Genomic DNA, 19,779 nt, shown 5'->3' on the forward strand with positions numbered 1-19,779 from the left:
AAACATGCAGTGAGACAGATTCCACTTTGCTTTATAAATCCTAAGAAAGCCTTTGATTTGTTTAGCATAATATGTCTGGAGTCAAAAGTCCTCAATAAATATGCCCCCCCCCCTTTTTTTTTCAATGTTTTTTTTAAAGCCATTTTGTAATCTTCACCATATCTTTAAGGTTCAATAGAATGGAATGCATATAAACAAATGAGATAGGACAGATATTCACCATTGTCTGACTCCTAAGATGAATACCTCCCAGCTAGAAAACTAGTGGATGGTTGGAGATGCAGAAGACGTATCCAGATGCAGTCTTTTATGCATCATGCCACTAGACTATCTGATGAAGCTGGCCTCTCCACCAACCAACAAAACATTCAACGCTTTCATCCCCTTCCCCCTTGGTGCCGCCCAACGACCCCAGACATACGCTTGAAATTAGTAACCCTAATGCCACTAAGCAAAGTCGTTCATCTAACGACCTTAAAATCCTAGCTCTGGAGACCATTAATACCTTCAAGCCCAGTGCTATTTTTGCATACACTGATGGGTCGGCATCAATAGATTCTGGAAGAGCAGGCTATGGAGCCTACATCGACTTTCTTGGCTCTTACACAGTCAAAATCTTTGGACCATGTGGTAGTGTTAGCAGTTTTGATGCGGAGACCATGGCAGTCTGTGAAGCCTTAAAAGTCATTGACTCTCAACTCGGCGAGGGACATTTGAGGGCAACACAGATTGTTGTGGTCACTGACTCAAAATCTGTACTACAGGCTTTGCAAAGCCCCGGACCATGGCCCCCCAATATCAACACTGTCATCATGGCTTCACATAACATCAAACAACGCTATGGCACCCCTGTAATAATGCAGTGGGTACCGAGTCACATAGGTGTGACTGGCAACACAATCGCAGACTCTTTGGCCCACCAGGGAGGGCAAATTCCACCCACTGATCAGGCTGTAAGCTTTCATCAAGCTCTGGCTATAATACTGTTACAAATGAACAGTGATAGGTAGAGGTCAACGTATGACCCCGGCGAGATGACACAGCAGCTAGTGTTCCCTGGAATCTACATGTACAAACAAAGACAGGATGTGACGTGTCCTCACGTGTTGTTCCAGGGGACGAATAGAGGGACAGTTACTAATGAACAGTGACAGATAAAGGTCACTACGTGTGACCCCGACTTGATGACACTGCAGCGAGTGTTTTCTGGAATCTACGTGTATAAATAAAGACAGGATGTGAAGTTTCCTGACATGTTATTCCAGAGGATACTAGGAGTGTTTGTGCAACTTTGGAGATGTGAATAGGGACTCTATATAAGCCAGAAAGTTAATGTGAAAGTCAGTCGTATGGAGTCATGAGTGAGCCGTTACAGTCGATACAGACTATGTAAGACGTGTGCGGCTCTGTGGAAGAGAAATGTGTACGACTCGATGCAAGTTAACTAGGGTAGAGTTAACTGGAGTGGACTACTGTCGTTAAAGTCTATACAGCGAACTACAGTGGACTTGAGCCGTTACAGTCGATACAGTCGATGTAAGACGTGTGCGGCTCTGATTCGGTAGACTTGAGTACGACTTGGTTCAGCTTTGGGAGACCTGGAGCGACACTGGGAAGTGTGTCGTTGGTCTGTTCTGTGGAATACGGCTCGGTGCAAGTTGAGAAGAGAGGAATTGCAACGAAGTGAAGAGATGCAGTGCAACGAAGTATAGCTAACTGTAAACTGACAGATATTGTACAGTCTTCTACGCTACATGTTACAGTAATGTTAGAGTTAATAGTCATTAAAGTTATATGAAGCTGAACGTTGAGTCGTCAAGTTCTTTGCTGTGTTTTTATTTGTGTGCCAACTAATACATCTAGCCAGAAGATTCAGAAATACGTAACAATACAAAAAACAGAAATGGAAAAGTGGTTTGAGTGCTGGGACAAGTCCCAAAAAGCCCGTGGAGTCTGGGAGAGCATGAGGCGCCCTGACCGCACTTCCCCGTGGTGGAGGCTGTCCAGGCCTGAGCAAGCTATTATAGCACAGTGCAGGACAGGCCACTGTCCTGTTGGCTCATATTTCTCGCGGCTATGGCCAAATTTTGATTCACGGTGCCCCCGCTGCGGGGAAGAAGAGGAAACCGTGCCTCATATTCTGTTTGACTGCACCAGACTTGCTGATCTCCGTCTCGACAGGTCTGGGATGATGATGATGACGATTCCTAAGATGAATACCGGTATTTAAGAATATTATATAAGTCACCATTGGTAAGTACCCCTCCCCCAGATAATAACTGCCTAAGTGCCTTCACTCACATATATTAGTCTGTTTAGAACGGCTTTTATCTTCTCTGTTTATTAAAAAAAAAAGAAAGAAAACCGACTTTTTAAAAAAATTCAAGCGAATGTGCTGGAAATGATTGATTTCACTTGCCTTGATGACCCAAATAGCACCACGTTACTTTGTACTGAGCAGGAGGTAAATGGCCCGGGTTTGCTGCCCTGCCTCATCGTGGCACCCGGGTGGAAACAAGGCTCCCGCGGGAGTGCCTAAGAGGGTGCGAGAGCATCCTCATTGCACTGTGCGGGGATGTAAAAAAAAAAAAAGCTCCCGCAGCGATCTGTCAACGTCCAGGCGCCGTCCCTCAAGGGGCCGTTACATAAATGGCGTGTCCCGCACAGTTAGCCTGGTATAGTAGGCCTATATGAATACGACGGGGATCCCAGTGGTCTCTAGTCCGCGAGCCCGAAGTGTCCGTGTCCATTGGATGTGAACGCAAAACCAAAGTTTAACCCCGAGTCTCACCCCCCGTCGGACAGGCTGGTGAAAGGGAGCTTTTGCTGGCCTTAGTGTTCCAAGTGCGACTCACAACACTATCTTATCTTATATAATACAGACGTTACTTCAAAAAAGAAGATGATTACGTCCTACGCGTCATGCATTTAGTCATGCATATTAACCAATGACTTAAATTCTGCCAAGTCACTGGTTTTCCTGGCTAGCTCAGGCAACCCATTCCATGCTCTAATAGCACTAGGGAAGAAGGGGTATTTGTACAAATTTGTCCTAGCATATGGGACGAGGAATGTGCCTTTATCTTTGTGTCTTTCAGAGTATTTTATTAAATTTTGTTTTTGTATTTGAAGATTATGGTTCAGTGTTTTATGTATGATTGCTACTTTACTTTTGAGCCTTCTGTCCTGAAGGCTTTCTAAATTTAGTGATTTTACTAAATGTGTTACTCTAGTCAAATGTGAATATTCGTTTGTTATGAATCGCACTGCTCTATTTTGTGTCTGTTCTAGTTTCTTAATGTTTTCTTGAGTTGAGGGGTCCCAAACTACTAGACTCGCATGGCCTTAGTGTTCCAAGTGCGACTCACAACACTACTAGACAATTTCAGATGAGGTAAATGGTTAATAAGACTTAAAATAAAAAAGAATCTATAAGTGTAGGCCCTACTGAGTAGGCTACTGACGAATCTGGGTAAACCTATCAATTTGTCTCGAACCGTTTTTGGGCTAGAAGTTCTGAAGATAATTTTAAAAACATAAAACTTTAAATAGGCTAATGAATTTTTTTTTCATTACACAATACTGTAGTATATCTATATATCCCACCTCCTTTAAAAAAAAAAAAAAAAAGTTTAATAAATGTTTTTATTATTTCATGAATAAGCTACATATTGCAAACTAGGACATTTCATTTTCCTACCTAAGATCACAATATTAATGAAAGGGAGCTTTTGCTGGCCTTAGTGTTCCAAGTGCGACTCACAACACTACTAGACTCGCATGGCCTTAGTGTTCCAAGTGCGACTCACAACACTACTAGACAATTTCAGATGAGGTAAATGGTTAATAAGACTTAAAATAAAAAAGAAATGCATCTATAAGTGTAGGCCCTACTGAGTAGGCTACTGACGAATCTGGGTAAACCTATCAATTTGTCTCGAACCGTTTTTGGGCTAGAAGTTCTGAAGATAATTTTAAAAACATAAAACTTTAAATAGGCTAATGAACTTTTTTTTTTTCACTACACAATACTGTAGTATATCTAGACTATATATCCCACCTCCTTTTTAAAAAAAAAAAAAGTTTAATAAATGTTTTTATTATTTCATGAATAAGCTACATATTGCAAACTAGGACATTTCATTTTCCTACCTAAGATCACAATATTAATACCCCCCCCCCCCCAATTATAGGCGAGGTGTGCGAAACGCAAAGTATGACATTATTCCTTTAAAAAAAAAAAAATAGTTGAAGATAACAGCGGCACCAGAAAGACTACTGCGCAAAAACTTCCTGCTTCAACAGACAACAATGCATGCATAAGAGAAACATGGAGTCTAAGTGTAAACAGACTACAGTGTTGTCAATGTATAAACCTCTCCTCTCTCTGTCTAGGTTATAAGATCTTTGGTTTTTCTTAAAAAAAAAAAAAAAACAAAGAGAAAAAAAACTTTTAATAAGAGTTGGAAACTAGACCTAGATCTAAATGGTTGGAAGAAATTTAGAAAAGGGCGGGGGAGGGGGGGGGGCTTACTTCAAACTAATTTTAAGTTTAAGTGGCAGAGCATTTAAAGTAGGCCCCTATATTCTAATATTATTAGTAATAATCGTACCTTTGTTGCTTTGAACCTAAGCGTATCTTGTTTTTTTTTTTTTACATACTTTGGCCTACTTATATAACTTTTACGTAGAGGATCTAGATCTCTAGATAACTATAAGTATGTATTTATATCTACCCATGAAGTTTGAAGGTTTCATACATACAATCTTAGACTAGACACTAGATATCTACTAGATTCTAGATCTATAGTCTACAAGTTAGAAGTTCTCGTTAATGACCAACATGGCATCTGCTGGAATGTATCTCAAGTATCTAACTATTTAAATGTTGTAAGACTAAGGTTTCTAGTTGTAGATAGCTAGATCTACTAGAGTAACTAATGCGTTTACAATAGGTCAATAGGCCTATAGATCCACATAGGACATAGGGATATTTCATATAATTATATAATATAGTTCGATTAGTTCGTGTACTCTCACTTTAAAAACGTAATCTAAATCTAATCTAGAATCTAGATCTGTTCAGACTATTCATCTAATCTAGATTCTAGATCTATATTTATAAATAATATAGCACCCTATTCTAGGACAGATTAAAACTTCCTGCATATCTTTTTACCCTAGAATCTAATTCTAATCTATACATAGATCCAGAATCTATAAAAGCTACAGATCCGTCTTGAAAATGAAATTATCATTTAGGTACATGTGTTATCCTTATCTTTAGATCAAATCTTAGTTGTTAATTAGAGACTTAAAACTTATGGATTATTTATATTAAAAGATCTTATAGATTTTTTAAAATATATTGATGTCTTTATTTATAAAGTATTTTGATTTTTGAAAAATATGTAAGCTTTTCATTGTAACAATTAAAAATAGACCCACATATGTTTAAAATCATGTAAGGTATCTAAACTATCTTTTGTTTTGTTTTACTTACTAAACTTCTGCATCAAATTTCAGTGCAAAAATGTTTATTCATAGCCTTATGCAGTAGGCCTCCTAATAAATAGATCTAAAAAGCTAGATACCTGTTTAAAATTTAAGCCAAAATTTATTTGATGCCTTTTGTGGTTGTGCAATGTAGTTGTTGAAACATTTTTATAATTTATTTTGGTTTTTCATTCTAAATAAATAAGCCTACAAAATTAAAATCTATTTTTTAAATATTCTTTTCTCTCTTCTTCAGGTTAAGGAATATTGAAATATTTTAACATCCTTTTTTTTTGGAAATGTTCAAAAGAATGACATTGCCATTCACTGGAAACAAAGTGTAAATCAATTGAAGTTGGAAAGCAATGAGGTTGACAAGATTGTCTAGAAAAACAATAAGATACCTTCGGAAAAGAAAGACTTTTCTTAGGGTTTTCATGGCTGGGTTTTTGTTGGGTACAATAGTTACTTGTTTTTTTGACTATTATGAACCAGATGAGTGTAAAAAACTTTTAGCAAATATTAGTGAAGAAAAAAATACTGAAAATTTTGAACCATATGTGCTCCAATATGTTAACCATACAAGTGCTGAACCTTTTTTAAAAAAACGTAATCGACCAATATTTGCTGCTACAGAACTAAATATTAGGGAGAAACTGTTTATTGCTGTGCTATCATCAGAACAAAGTCTCAATACCTTGGGTGTTGCAATCAATAAAAGTATAGGGCATTATAAAGCTAAAGTTGCTTTTTTTGTTGATAGAAAATCCTCTATTGTACCCAATGGAATGTTGCTGGTGAACTTTAATGATGGTTATAAACAATATTTGCCTTTCAATACCCTGAAGTATATGATCAAAGAATTTGGATCTTGGTATGACTACTATATGCTACTTTCTGATAGAGGATATATTCGTGCTGAAAATGTATTCAACTTTGTTAGTCATATCAGTGTGAGCAAGCAGGTCTATCTTGGATCACCTACCATAAAAGATGGCAATACAATATTGTGTGCATTAGAAGGAGGAATACTTCTTTCACAAGTTTGTGCAATTTTTTTTCACAGTTTGGAAACGATTAGCCTATCATTATTAACTATTACAAACAAAATTATTTACAACTAATGTATAAGGCAGTAGTAACTGGTAAAGTTATAACTTGACGATACAAATATTAAAATAGTAAATATAGGCTTATATTAGATAAATGTTTTGTAGTCAATTTTTTTTAGGAATATTTTATTTGTATCTTGTCATCCACTCTTTGTAAACAGAATTTCACCTTACATTTCTGTATCCTTCATTACTCTACTGTACTTCTGTTGTGTTTATTTGACACTGTTTTAGCATATTTCACTTTCTTGTGCTTAGCATTATGCCCTTCACATGAAAAATTTGATTTTTTCTTTTAAAAGTGCCATATTTCTATTTGAAAAGTGCCATATTTTTGTTTGAAAAGTGCCATATTTTTTGTTGAAAAGTGCCATATTTTTGTTTGAAAAGTCCCATATTTTTGTTTGAAAAGTCCCATATTTTTGTGCATATAGCCTGCAGGTTACACAAGTTTTTATAAAAGAATGGTAGCTGTGTGGGGTTTACAAAATTTATTTTACTCATTAACGCAGTATGACGAAAACTATGGACATACTGGTAGGTCTTTCCACCTCCTTTAGTTCGCTGTGTAGTTGTGAAATGTACATTAGAAAGCTTTATGAAATCTCATTTTAAACTTCAAGAAAACAATAAGTACTGATGTAGTTGAGAATCTTTACAATGCAAGTAATCAATTGTGATGCGTTTACAGAAAGCCATGCTTTGCACATGCCGGGTATATGAGGTGCGGGTTGTTCAATTTTGTTTTTACTTATTTTGTAATTAGTGCGGGGTATTTATGTGTGCAGGGTATATGCATGAAAATACAGTAGGTTTAATGTATCTCCATGTTATTAACATTCAAAAGCATTTTCATTTTTTAATCTTTCTTTTGGTGATTCCTTTCAATTCTTACCTTATACTGTTTAACTATTATTTTTCATGATAATATCTTTAAATACCATTACATTTAGTTAAAGAATTTTTTTAAAAGATGTTAATGTCAATCATTAAATTGCCATGGAAATTGAGGACATTGAACTATTTATAAGATATTTTATTTTTTGTTATTGCAGTCTTTCTTAGATCAGATAAACAGTAGCCTTAAGTGGTGCATAGCAAATAGCAACAGCACTGATGAAAGTGTCAATTTAGGTCGATGTTTGTTTCATGCTTTAAGAAAGGATTGTCAGAATTCTACTTATGTAAGTTGTTATTGAAATACTAAACCATTGATGGTAACACATTGAGCTGCTTCTGTTATGATAATGTCAATGATAATGTCAAAATAAACACAAATATTATATGCTATTGATCCTTTGGTTTGATTGGATCCCTTTAACTAAATTAAAGTCTTATATACAAATATACTGTCAAAGACAGAATACTCTTATATAGACATACATTATAGTTTACTATTAATTTTATGTAGAATGGGGTTATTAGAAAATTTACACCACTTGATATAAAATAATCCTTAGATTGATGAACACAAAAAATCTATCTGTAATATTGAGTATATAATTAAATTACTCTTTTTTTAAAACAAATATTCAAGTTATTGTTGTTGTTTTTTTTAATGATTTATTTCTTTACCAGAGTAAACTGTATGCTTCATATCACCTCCAAAGTTTTAACTTCACTAAAGATATAGACAGTCTTGCAAAAATAAAAGACTTCAACAGTTCGTTGTCTATTTATCCCATTTTGGACAATATTACTCATTACTCAGTTCATAGGTTAGTGTATCAAAAAAACAATTTTAAGCCATATATAAATCTAATGTTAAGGCTCTCCGACATGGTTTTTAGAGTTCATTGTAAATGAATACATTACATTTTTTTTGGGCTTTTACCTAAATGGCAATGAAACATATAGAATGTTTTTAGGCTTTTTTTTTTACTCATATTAATATTGACACATTGAATATACAGCAACTGTTTAGGTTAAATTGGTGCTAATTTACTGGATGCATCATTTGTAAAAATTAGAAAGATTCTAATGAAAACAGTGAACAGTGATGAGGCATTACATTTTATAAAATAGGGTTGTTGTAATTACTGTTCTTTAGTGTACACTGGATATATTGTCATAGTTATTTAATTACAAGTGGTTATATTTTAACTATCTTTATCAATATTGACATACATAATTTATATCATTTAAGTTCATATGGATAGGTATAATATATTATAATATATTATATTATACTAAGGTTTGCATATCATTAAAAAGAATTGAATTGAAATTGAAAAAGAATTACAAATATTATTCAAATCTGAATCTGATAGTTATTTCCTTTTAATTTTAATCATTTTTATAGTTGAGAGAAAACCTTTTGATATAAATTCACTTTCAATTGTAAACCTATCTATTTCTTACAACTTTATGCTTATCTTTAACCTTAACATTTTTCTATGCACATTGATTATAGTATATAGCTGAAAGCCCTAAATTGTTTCTGGGCTTTCATTTCAGATATTTCTGTGAAGTTGAACTAAGTTCAATAAAAAATGAAATACAACAGATTAAAGAGGATATGTATAATAAAAGTGAATATGCACCAGGTGGTAGAGATAGTGTTTCCTGGCCAATAAGTAAGTTTTATAGTTTACTTTTACAGAGCTTATATCAAGTCACTCAGTCTGTCTGGTCAAAATTGCACACAGTTATTCATTGTTGATGACGACACATGAATCAATAAAAAACTCAACAAATTTGTTAATCTATTAGTTGTAATCAATAATTTTTTTTTATATAAAGTTTACTAAATAGGCAAAGGATGACTTGTGACAAGTATCACAAAAATGTAGAGAATTAGGTCATTAGTTAAAAATTTTAAAATAACAATAGACTAATAGAAATTATTTTTATAAGCACTTGAACAGCTCAGGAGCAAAACATTGGTCTTGCATCATGTTGGCTTGAGTTTGAATTCAGACTTAAAGTACTTGATTCAATATAATTAATGAAATTTCACTCAACTTAAGCAGGGCTTTTTAAAAACTTTTTTATATTTAACTTGTGGTGTGTTTTTTTTTTATTTCATAGTGAACTGAATATTATATTTCAGCATTTAAACAATAATTTAAAAAAAGAGTGAAAATTGTTGTTTAGGAGAAAAGATTATGTTCCCATCTACAACGTCATCTTTATGCAGTGGGTGCCCTCGCACTGCGGCATGGGGGCTAACGAGGCGGCTGATGCTCTAGCACGATAAGAAGCGCTGGCCATGCCACTTTGGAAGCCCCAAGTACGTTTAACCAAGCTACGACATTAATCCGAGAGTGGGTACATGACAAGTGGTTGAAATCCTGGGATGGCTCCAATAAAGCTCGTGGAGTCTGGCAGCATTTGCATCGCCCAGACCGCGACGATCCATGGTGGAGGCTAAAAACGTCAGAACAATCTATCATTGCGCAGTGTAAAACGGGATATTGCCCTGTTGGTGCTTACTTTGCCCAGTTCCGGCCAAATTTTGATGCCCGTTGTCGACACTGTGGAGAGTTGGTGGAAACAGTGACGCATCTCTTGCAAGAGTGTCCGCAGCTCCGAGAGCTGCGGGGTAGTTTGTCTGCAGAGTCACTTGACCTGTATGGGAGCTTAAAGGCACTACGCCTAACAGCAGAGTTTCTTGCCAAGGCTCTACGGGAGGACTGATCCTTCCAGCCTTGCCACCAATTGGAGTTCATCTCAGATTATCTACAACAATGCCACCTTCTAAGCCTGAAACACATTAGAATATTGATAACCAATGTCTGAAAGGCCAAGAAGCAGCTAATGAATTCATAAAATATTTTCAAAGTGTAGGTCACATAGAAATCAATGAAAGCTGAATTAAAGATGTCCACATTGAAATCCAGGATAAAAAACCAGTTAACAAACTGGCATACAAACTTAAACATGAAGGAATTAGATGAAGCTCTGAAGGAGTTCAAAGCAAAACAAGCCCCAGGACCCGACAAAATCTCAAATGACATGTTACTTCACTTAGGTCCTCAAGCCAAAAAAGAAAACTGCTACAAATCTTCAAGACAAGCTAGAAATCCGGCAGAATCCCAAACATCTAGAAAAAATTTGAGAGAGAGAATGATTTCCGCCCAAGTCTAGACCGAAATGATGATGCTGTGCTCAAGGTAGATGTCCTATATGTTTGTCATGTCTCCATGTAAATAAACATCTATGTCTCGTTGAGTTGCCTCCTTTCAGTTCTTACAATATCTTGGTCACAAAAAAAACACAAGACTTACTTGGAAACAACAAATAGAAAAAAATACAGCGGAATGCCAAAAATCCACAATTCTGGCACTCAAAATCGGCTAAAAAGAACTCATTTTATTCAGGAATCTCTGAACTTTGAAAAGATATACAACTAAGAAAATATAACTTGAATCAACAAAGCAGCACATTGCATTCACTCCCTGGGACCTAAGCTTCATTCTTTCTATAAAAAACAGTATCAAAAACATAGCAAACAAATCTGACCACAAACTAACATAGCTCAAGGAATTAGTGAGCTCTTTTCTAAAAACCTGCTCTCCAATAACCAATGGATCAGAGTTTACTCAGATGGATCTTCTAAAAAACCCAGAGCAGAAAGTTGAACACTTAAACTAGCAGCTGTCACACTAGTAAACTACCCAAGTACAACAAACAACCAAATTATCTTCTGACCAATGCAATCCTTCAAAGCCTGAGAAACTCTGTGCTTCCTATATAAAGCAACTCAGGACAGCTTTTGTAAACCTTAACAACAACAGCAAGAAAACTTCTTCAATGGATCCAAACACATTGACATAGAAGGCAATGAAAAAGCCAAAGATGGAAGAATGAACAAACAAATGAAAATTCCTCTCTACCCAGAAGAAATGAATAAAATGATTAAGAATAGAAGACTTGAGAAATGGACCAGCTGTTACCCCAAATTAAAGAAAAGCAATGTTTATTACAAGGTGTCCCAACATGACCAACTCATAACTTTTTGCCCTGGAACCAGATACAACAGGAGGCAACCTATGTTCTGGAAGCTAAAAAGTGGGACTAGCAAAACTTGCCCTTGTCGAGCTTCACCAGAGAATGCAGACTATATCCTGTAAAGCTGCATACTATAAATAGAGACCTGCACTGGCCCTGAAATCCTCTTATAGAAGAAAAACTTAATGGAGAATGGAGATCTGTCTGATCTGGAAACCACTGCACGGTTCATCCAGTGGCATAGCAAGGTACCTGTGGGCCCGGGTTCAAGAACATCTTGGTGGGCCCCCTCCAGCCAATAAGACAAATTTAGTGTGTGACAAAAAAATGAGTAATCTAAATGTAAAGACAATGTAAAGATTGTACCTTTTTTAAAAAAAAGTAATTCGAATGTATAGTTTTGAGGTCATACAATGTGAATGTATGGCATTGCAGCGTATTGGTTTCAAAATCAACCACGCTAGAAAATAAAAAACAAACAACCTTCGAATGTATAGTTTTGAGGTCATACAATGTGAATGTATGGCATTGCAGCGTATTGGTTTCAAAATCAACCACGCTAGAAAAGAAAAAACAAACAAACAAACTTCAAATGGATGGTTTTGAGGTCATAAGATGTGAATGTGGGGCATTGCAGCGTATTGGTTTCAAAATCAACCATCACTAGAATCCGCTGTAGAATAATTTAAATCGGCAATCGCTGAACCTCCAAGAAAAAATTTAACATTTATATTTCATTTGTCCTTGACAAAATTGTTTTGTATGGGGATCGAACCCAGGACTTGCGTCATTCTAATATGTGCAGCATTTTATTTTTGAAATAAATGATTCAGTCTTTTACAAAACCTAGATCTGCATGTGTCTAACATGTTGGTTCAAGAATCTATTTTATTTTCTGTTCTGAAATAGATATTGTTAAATATGAGTTAGTGCTTTTGGAATTTATGGCTTCATGACCAATCTACCCGCTGTCTCGCGCCCCCAGTCCCCTCCCCACCTCCGTGGTGCTGTTGGTGATAACGTTTAGAAGCTTAACGTGTAGGACAAAAGGATGGTTGCCACCTAAAGCTAACGAGTTACTCCTGCCCGAGGGAAAAGGAAAACTCAGAATTCAAACCTCTGCTGCCTTCAGATAAATATAATTTTTAGATCAAGGCATATTTGATATGAGATACAGTCCACGCTTTTTTTTTCCTCGGCGCTATTTTAAAGACACCAGTTGGTAAGCGCTACTTTGTTGTACAAAATTTTGGCATGTAACCCAATTTCAGTTATGTGTGCTTCTTAAAACAAGATTAATTATAAGCAGTTCTATTTATTATTCTAGTCTATCCTTGTTCCTCGATCCTCGGTATGATCCTGAAAAGAACACGTAATGTTGCTGTTACTTTAAGTCTAAAACTATAAAAATCATATGGGTAATGTTCACATCGGATCTATTCAGACAAGGGTTAGCAGGTAGGACCTTTTGCTTTGATTGTAAGCTATCGCAGCAGTGCCGGATTTAAGGGAGGGCAGAATAGAGACGCTTTAAGTAGAAGACTCGACGACCATTTCCCCTATAAATAAACGTTTTAACGGTTTACTAAAGCGATATCCAGTTCTTTCAAGAGCGTCTGAAAAGCTGTGCAAACTCGCATGTGTGTTATAACTCTTGATTGGAGCCTAACAATTTATCCAATGTGATAGCAGTCTGGGTGAAAGCACAAACAGTAGAGACTGAATTAGACAAAGCTTAAGGAACTATAAAGACAAGCTCGAGCTAAATGAAGATGGCATAAACACGGCTTGGTGTTGGACCGAATTGATGTTGGAAATTAAGTGCCAGTGCTTCTTGTGACTGAATTAGAGACAGTATTATAAGCGCACATTCTTAAAAGTGCAGGATAAAACGATATAATTAATTAATATCTATTCGTTTTAAGACACATTAAGAAGTAACATGTAAGCATGTAGTTTAAATATTGGACTATTAGTGTTAGGTTAAATTTAATTTAGTAAATATCACACCAGTATTGCGATGACTATAGGACGTAACCACTGCCTGCTACACAAGTAAATATCACACTAGTACTAGAACATCTTGATGGGCTCCTCTCCAGCCAATAAGACAAATTTAGTGTGTGACAAAACATGAGTATGCTAAATGTAAAGACATTCCAATGTAAAGATCGTACCTTTTTCTTAAAAAAAAGTAATTATGTCATAACGTTTGATTCAGTTAGGACTGCATATAAGTAATAGTGTCTTAAAAGTCAATGTTTGTACAACTTCTTAATAGAGTTAAAGGACTTAAAAGTGTTTTCAAATGAACGAACAAATGTTCTTCGTAAGTTCTAATGTGGGCCCCAACTGGCCTTGAGCCATGGGCCCAAGCATAATGAGCTCCTTCACACCATGGTTGCTACGCCACAGCTGTGGGCCCCTATTGCTTGTGGGCCTGGGTTCATTGAACCCCTTGGAGTCATGGATGCTACGCCACGGGGTTCATCTCAGATATAATATTACTAGTCTGAACCCACCAACATAAATATGAGAATGAAGAAGTTCTTTACTTAATAGTTATCAAAACAATTGTCATAAATAATTAATTTAAAATAATTCAATTTTATATTTTTGCCTTTTTTTCATAAATAAATAAATGATATATTATTCATTTTTAATTTTCCAAGTGTTAACAAATTTTGTGTGTGTGTAAATTTAAAATAAAAAAAGTTTTTGTTACCTTTGCCTTTTCCTTCTAATGAGACACATTTCATTACATAATTGATATTCATGTTAGTTACCTTTGTTTTCTTTTTTTCTTTTCTTAAAGCTGTCCCAGAATCTTACAAACCAAGAAATAAATTTGATGTTATAAATTGGGTTTATTTCACTGAAACACACATATTTTTTCAAGATGAGTTTTCCAATGTAAAAATTTTGATAGGTGAGCTTTAATGTACACTTGAATATAAGTCTTCTTAATTATTCGTCTCTTGTGTAACAAAAAAAAAATTGTCTGAGATATCTATTTGTTCAAAAATCTTCAAAATGCTTACATTTTTAGCAATTATTTAACAGTAGTGTAATTATCAAATGTGTGAGAGTTCATAAGTCATTACAATAATTAATTAGTGTTTAATTATTTTTTTTAATAACAACACTTTTGTTTTACTATAAAATTACTTTTGAAACTAATTTGCTTGTGATTGGGTTTTTTTTTGGAGGTCAGACTGCAAAGGAGTTTGTAGGTCTGTTATTTAAAGTAGAATATTCTTTTATAGGAGCTGACAAGCAGGACATTCAAAGCATTATCAAAACTGCTGTTGTTAAACTTAATGAGATCTATGGCAACAGATACCTCTACTCCCATCTCATTAATGGATACAGGAAATTCGACCCAATTAGAGGTATGGAGTATATCCTTGACCTTGCCTTGATAGACAGACTGTCAAGTAATGAATCAAGTTATCATAATACATCTAAAACTGTTGAGAAGAGGCTTTTCCTTGTCAGACCTCTTGGAGAGGTAAGCCAACATGGAAAATTTTGAATTTTTTTTTAAACACAACTTATTCTTTACTTTATCTTATAAATTACAGACGTTCCTTCAAAAGTGAAGAGGATAATGTCCTGTGCAAATCCATGTATTAATCTAGTCATGCTTGTTAATTAGAGACTTAAACCCTACTAAGTCATAAGTTTTCTATTTTTGTATGCTAGGTAGAATTTGTGCCAATGCCCCATGTTGAAGAATTACAAAGAATTAACATTGTTTTGACCTTAAGACCTAATGATCTAGACTTCAGCACATCGTTTCTGGAGAATTATGTTCAGTTGCAGGTAAATCAATATTTCCTTATTAAATCTGTTTTTTTTTTTATGCAATTTAAATCATTTTATTAAGCCATTCAACTTTATAATGTTTAATTTAGAAAATATATATTTACATGTTAAAAAGTTTTTTATTATTTTGATTGATTTTATTACTTCTTACATTTTTTCAATAGTATGTGTTTTGTGTGTGTGTGTGTATGTGTATTACACTTTCTTTATTATTTTATTTATATTGTAATAACCATGTTCTGTAGTGGCTCTATGACTGCTGTGCACCAGCGCACTATAAAGACACTAAATGAATGTTGTTGGACGCGTTCTTGGCGTCTTCATAGGACAGAGTGTAAACAAGAGCTTTGCTGGCCTTACGCTTGCCACTAACTCTAATAACATTCTTTAACAGTGGTGTCAAAGTGGGATATAGGCAACTCAATGGACGAGAAGTAGGGTAGTAATGGCTTCCCCAATTATGAAAGAATTAGGTCAACTCTTGATCAAAGAGTTTAGACAAGAGCTTCGATACCGAGGTTTGAAGATTGGTGGTAGTAAGGAGACACTTACAGCTTGTCTCCGGCAGGCCCTGATAGACAAAGAAGAAGACCCGGACAGCTATGAATTTGAAGTAGAGACAGATATAACTGAGCTCTTAGGTAAGATGCAGGAAAACATGAGCGCAATGAGGATTGAATTCCAAGATAAATTAAGTACAATCCAGGTCAATATCGAAAAGATTGACAGACTTGATGTAGGGATTAGAACAAAGCAAGGCGGATATCAACAAACCATCAAACATTCCACTTCCTCCTACTTATTCCATTCATTTAGTCTCTTTATAGTGCGCTGGTGCACATCAGTCATAGAGCCACTACAGAACATGGTTATTACAATATAAAAAATGTGTGTCTTTTTTTCACTGCACAAATAGTATATGTGCATGATCATCTTAATAGTGTGGTGGAATCGAATAGTAAATACAAATATAAAAATTATTTCTTCTGATCTCATATGCTTTGTTGAAGGTACTGCACACATATTTATTTACAAGATGAATGCAAGACAATTTTATTTTCTACTTTAATCTTAATAAAAGTCATTATTACAAAGCTTATATCAACTCACTCTGTTTGTATGGTAAAAGGTTTGTACACATTGTTTCACCCACGCCCTATCTAGGATTAAGTTGAAATTTTGCACAATTATTTCTTTTACCTGACAACACAAGAATCATTTAAAAAATTAACCAATTATTTAATTAACTATTGGTAATTAATTATTTTGTTTGGTATCTTGAACAATGGAAAGAAATCAATACTTGTACTTGATAGATGTGGTGGTATAGGCAGAAATAGTCCCCTTGAGGACTTTTGAGCCCTTAGTGAACATTTTTTTATGTAAAAAAAAATAAAAAATGATCATGTAAACATTCAACAAGATACTCCCTTCTTCCCTCCCCTTTTCACAACTGGTCCAGACAAGTGATAGGATCATAGCGCATTGAGAAAGCTAAAAGCTAAACAAAAGCAATTAGTAAAATATTTCTAATAGCACAGATTTATTTTGTTTAGGTCTATCATGCATGTAACTAAATAACTTATTCAAACTGATTGATACAATTACACCTAATAGAAGCTTTGTTTTTTTTTAAAAGTATTTTTTAAAGTTTTTCTTGTTTGTTGCCTTTTTTGTTTATTTATGATGACTTTTTTTTTTCATTTTAATCTGTTTATTTTAACAGGGGCCCCCTTACAACAAAATACTAGCACTGACTATAGTTTTTATGTATGAGCAAAAGCCTCTAGTCCAAAATGAAGATCTTTATGCAGTGTTAAAATCTATGTTACCTCACTATGAAAAACAAAGTGGAAAAGCTGTAAATATAAGAGCCATCAACTTCAGCACAAATGGCACATTTACACCAGAATTCCAAATAATGGACAAGGTAAACATTTTAATCAATTAATATTTTATTTTCCAAGTTCAGCAATCTAATATCAAAATGAAGCTAATGGCATGAAGGATGTACAAGTTTGTCCTATCATATGGAATAAGAAATGTTGCTTTAACTTTGTGTCTTTCTGAGTATTTTATTAGCTTTTGTTTTTGCATTTGAAAATTGTGGTTCAGTATTTATGTATAATAGCTATTTACTTTTTAATCTTCTGTCCTGAAGTGCCTCTAAGTTTAGTGATTTTACTAATGTTTTTGTCTAATCAAATGAATAATCATTTGTTACAAATCTCACGAGTCTATTCTGCATCTGTTCTAGTTTCTTTGTGTTTTCTTGAGTAGAAGGGTCCCAAACTGAGGACACATATTCTAATATTGGCCTTACCAAAGTTAAATAGCATTTTAGTTTTATATTCTTGTTTGATTGGTAAAATTTCTTTTAATAAATCCTATTACTTTTTTTTCATCAGTATTGGGATTCCGTGATGACCTTTCATTTACCATATTATAACACCCAGATATTTTGTGTTGTTAGTTCTCTCTCCCAATACATTGGTTTAATAAAACAGTAATGCCGAAATATTTTAACTTTTAAAGCAAGCTATGGGGGGTGTCAGATGCCTTAGAAAAGTCAAACAAAATGCTCATTATCTAAGCCCTTTAAAAAATCATCAATTAGACTTATTAGTAGAGTTTCACATGAATTTTATTTCCTAAGGACATTAAATTTTTCAAAGTGATTTATGATGTAGCTACATATTATGTGTACTTGTAATATACATCTGTGGCTTGTGAGTGATATTGATCTGTAGTTTCCTTGATTGGGTTTCTTCTTATTTTTTAACACAGTAGACTTCTTTCCAATGGTACTCTATCCTGATTAAGTGACGCCTGAAAAGTATTTTGAATACTGGTGCTACCAGTAAAGAATTTTGAAAAAATTCAGTTACCTCTTTTTGCATAGGACAAAAAAAAGGTAGCTTTTCAAACCAGAAATCTTACTAGCATTTGTTTTATATGATTGTTGTTTACCTTTTTTCAAAACATTAGTTATACAATACTATAATGTTTTTTCTTTGTAAAAATCAATTAAAACAATTTTGTATACTTTAATTTTTTAAACTTTTGTAATTTTAAATTTGTTTACAAAATAAATTTTTTTTTTTAGATAAGTGATCTACTTGAACCAAATGCTTTGATACTTACATGTACAGTTGGCATGTTGTTAAATTCTGAAATGTTAAATCGAGTTGGTATCAACACTATTCCAGGCTGGCAAGTATTTTTTCCAATAGGTTTTTGGCAATATAAGCCAAATATTATTTATAACAAGAAGCCATTTCCAATAAACTTTGAATTTAATAGTAGAACAGGGCATTATGATGTATTGTCTTATGAGCATGGAAGTTTCTACAATTCTGATTACAAAGATGCTAGGAAGTCATTTTCCATTGAAGAGTTAATGAAATATGATTTATACGAGATGTTTGTTAGGTATGACAAAGTTCATGTCTTTAGAGCAGTGGAGCCAGATTTCAAACATTATTACATGCAGTTAGATTGTCCAGTTAACATTCCCACTCAATTTTATGAAAGATGTCTTGAAAGAAAATCACTGAACTTGGCAACTCGAGCACAATTAGCCAAAAGGATTTTTCAATTTCAGGAAAAAAGAAACTCACAGAATAAAACACAAACACAATCTTGAAATTCATCTTCCTTTAAATGTATTTAGAATTGAATGAGTATGTTAAATTATTTCTTAACGTTGCTATGTCTTTAGTATAGGGACATATCCATTCATGTTTAAAGTTTGATATCCTGCTATAAAGGTAACTCTCTAAAAAAAAAAACTTTCTCATAATTCAGCAGATACATGCTTAAGTTGTATTTCTAATTTCTTTTTTTTTCTTGAATTAATCTCATTCTTGTTTTCCAAATTAAAAAGAATCAATATCTATGGAACAGTAAGACAACATATATCCTCTACATTTTGTAAAAATACAAAAGCTGTGTAGATCTGAGGGCTTTGAAAAGTAAAACTAGTTACTTTTCCCATGCAGAAATTTTCATTTTTCTTAAAGAATATTTAGGCTCACAAATAAGTTAAAATTTTTCTCGGATTATCAATGTATCCTTTACAAAATCTTTCAGTAGACCTTAAAAAAAATTTTTTCAAATAAAATTATAATTAAATTCCATGACACCCTTGTAAATTGTCGACCATAGAAACAGATGACCTTTACCTCATCTGCCCTATAGATTGCAAGATCTGAAAAGAGTACTTTACTTTACAGACTAGGTCTGTCTTTTCATATAAAGGTCAGTCCAGCAAGGATTATTGTGAATGTTACTTATGTATATCTTATGTACAAGCCTATATCTATATTTTTTGTATGTACATGTTTATATGTATATAAAAAGAAGCTCAAAAATTGTGTCTTTAAGTAGT

General features: G+C 34.1%; 1 protein-coding gene across 5 annotated transcripts; it reads left to right on the forward strand.

Annotated features, from left to right (window-relative positions):
- Positions 1-4,605: 4,605 nt before the first annotated feature.
- LOC106073373 (chondroitin sulfate synthase 2-like) lies at positions 4,606-19,401 on the forward strand. 5 transcript variants are annotated; one of them, XM_056028652.1, is made up of 11 exons: positions 4,725-4,890; positions 5,209-5,262; positions 5,753-6,539; positions 7,664-7,792; positions 8,187-8,326; positions 9,066-9,184; positions 14,377-14,490; positions 14,828-15,072; positions 15,267-15,386; positions 17,116-17,319; positions 18,496-19,401. In XM_056028652.1, the coding sequence occupies exons 3-11, from the start codon at positions 5,862-5,864 to the stop codon at positions 19,033-19,035; spliced, it is 2,289 nt and encodes a 762-aa protein (XP_055884627.1). In that variant the 5' UTR covers positions 4,725-4,890; positions 5,209-5,262; positions 5,753-5,861; the 3' UTR covers positions 19,036-19,401. The 5 variants fall into 5 exon arrangements, with proteins under 5 accessions (XP_055884638.1, XP_055884627.1, XP_013089362.2 ...); XM_056028663.1 differs by lacking the exons at positions 4,725-4,890; positions 5,209-5,262 and adding an exon at positions 4,606-4,718; XM_013233908.2 differs by lacking the exon at positions 5,209-5,262.
- The last annotated feature ends 378 nt before the right edge of the window (positions 19,402-19,779 follow it).

This window comes from Biomphalaria glabrata, chromosome 1, assembly GCF_947242115.1.
Source record: "Biomphalaria glabrata chromosome 1, xgBioGlab47.1, whole genome shotgun sequence".
Lineage (NCBI taxonomy): Eukaryota > Metazoa > Mollusca > Gastropoda > Planorbidae > Biomphalaria > Biomphalaria glabrata.

Coding starts and splice junctions, on each gene's coding strand:
- LOC106073373 (XM_056028663.1), top strand. CDS start 5,862: ATGAGGTTGACAAGATTGTCTAGAAAAACAATAAGATACCTTCGGAAA. Junction 9,185..14,376: donor TAGTGTTTCCTGGCCAATAA/GTAAGTTTTATA, acceptor CTTTTCTTAAAG/CTGTCCCAGAATCTTACAAA. Junction 17,320..18,495: donor AATTCCAAATAATGGACAAG/GTAAACATTTTA, acceptor TTTTTTTTTTAG/ATAAGTGATCTACTTGAACC.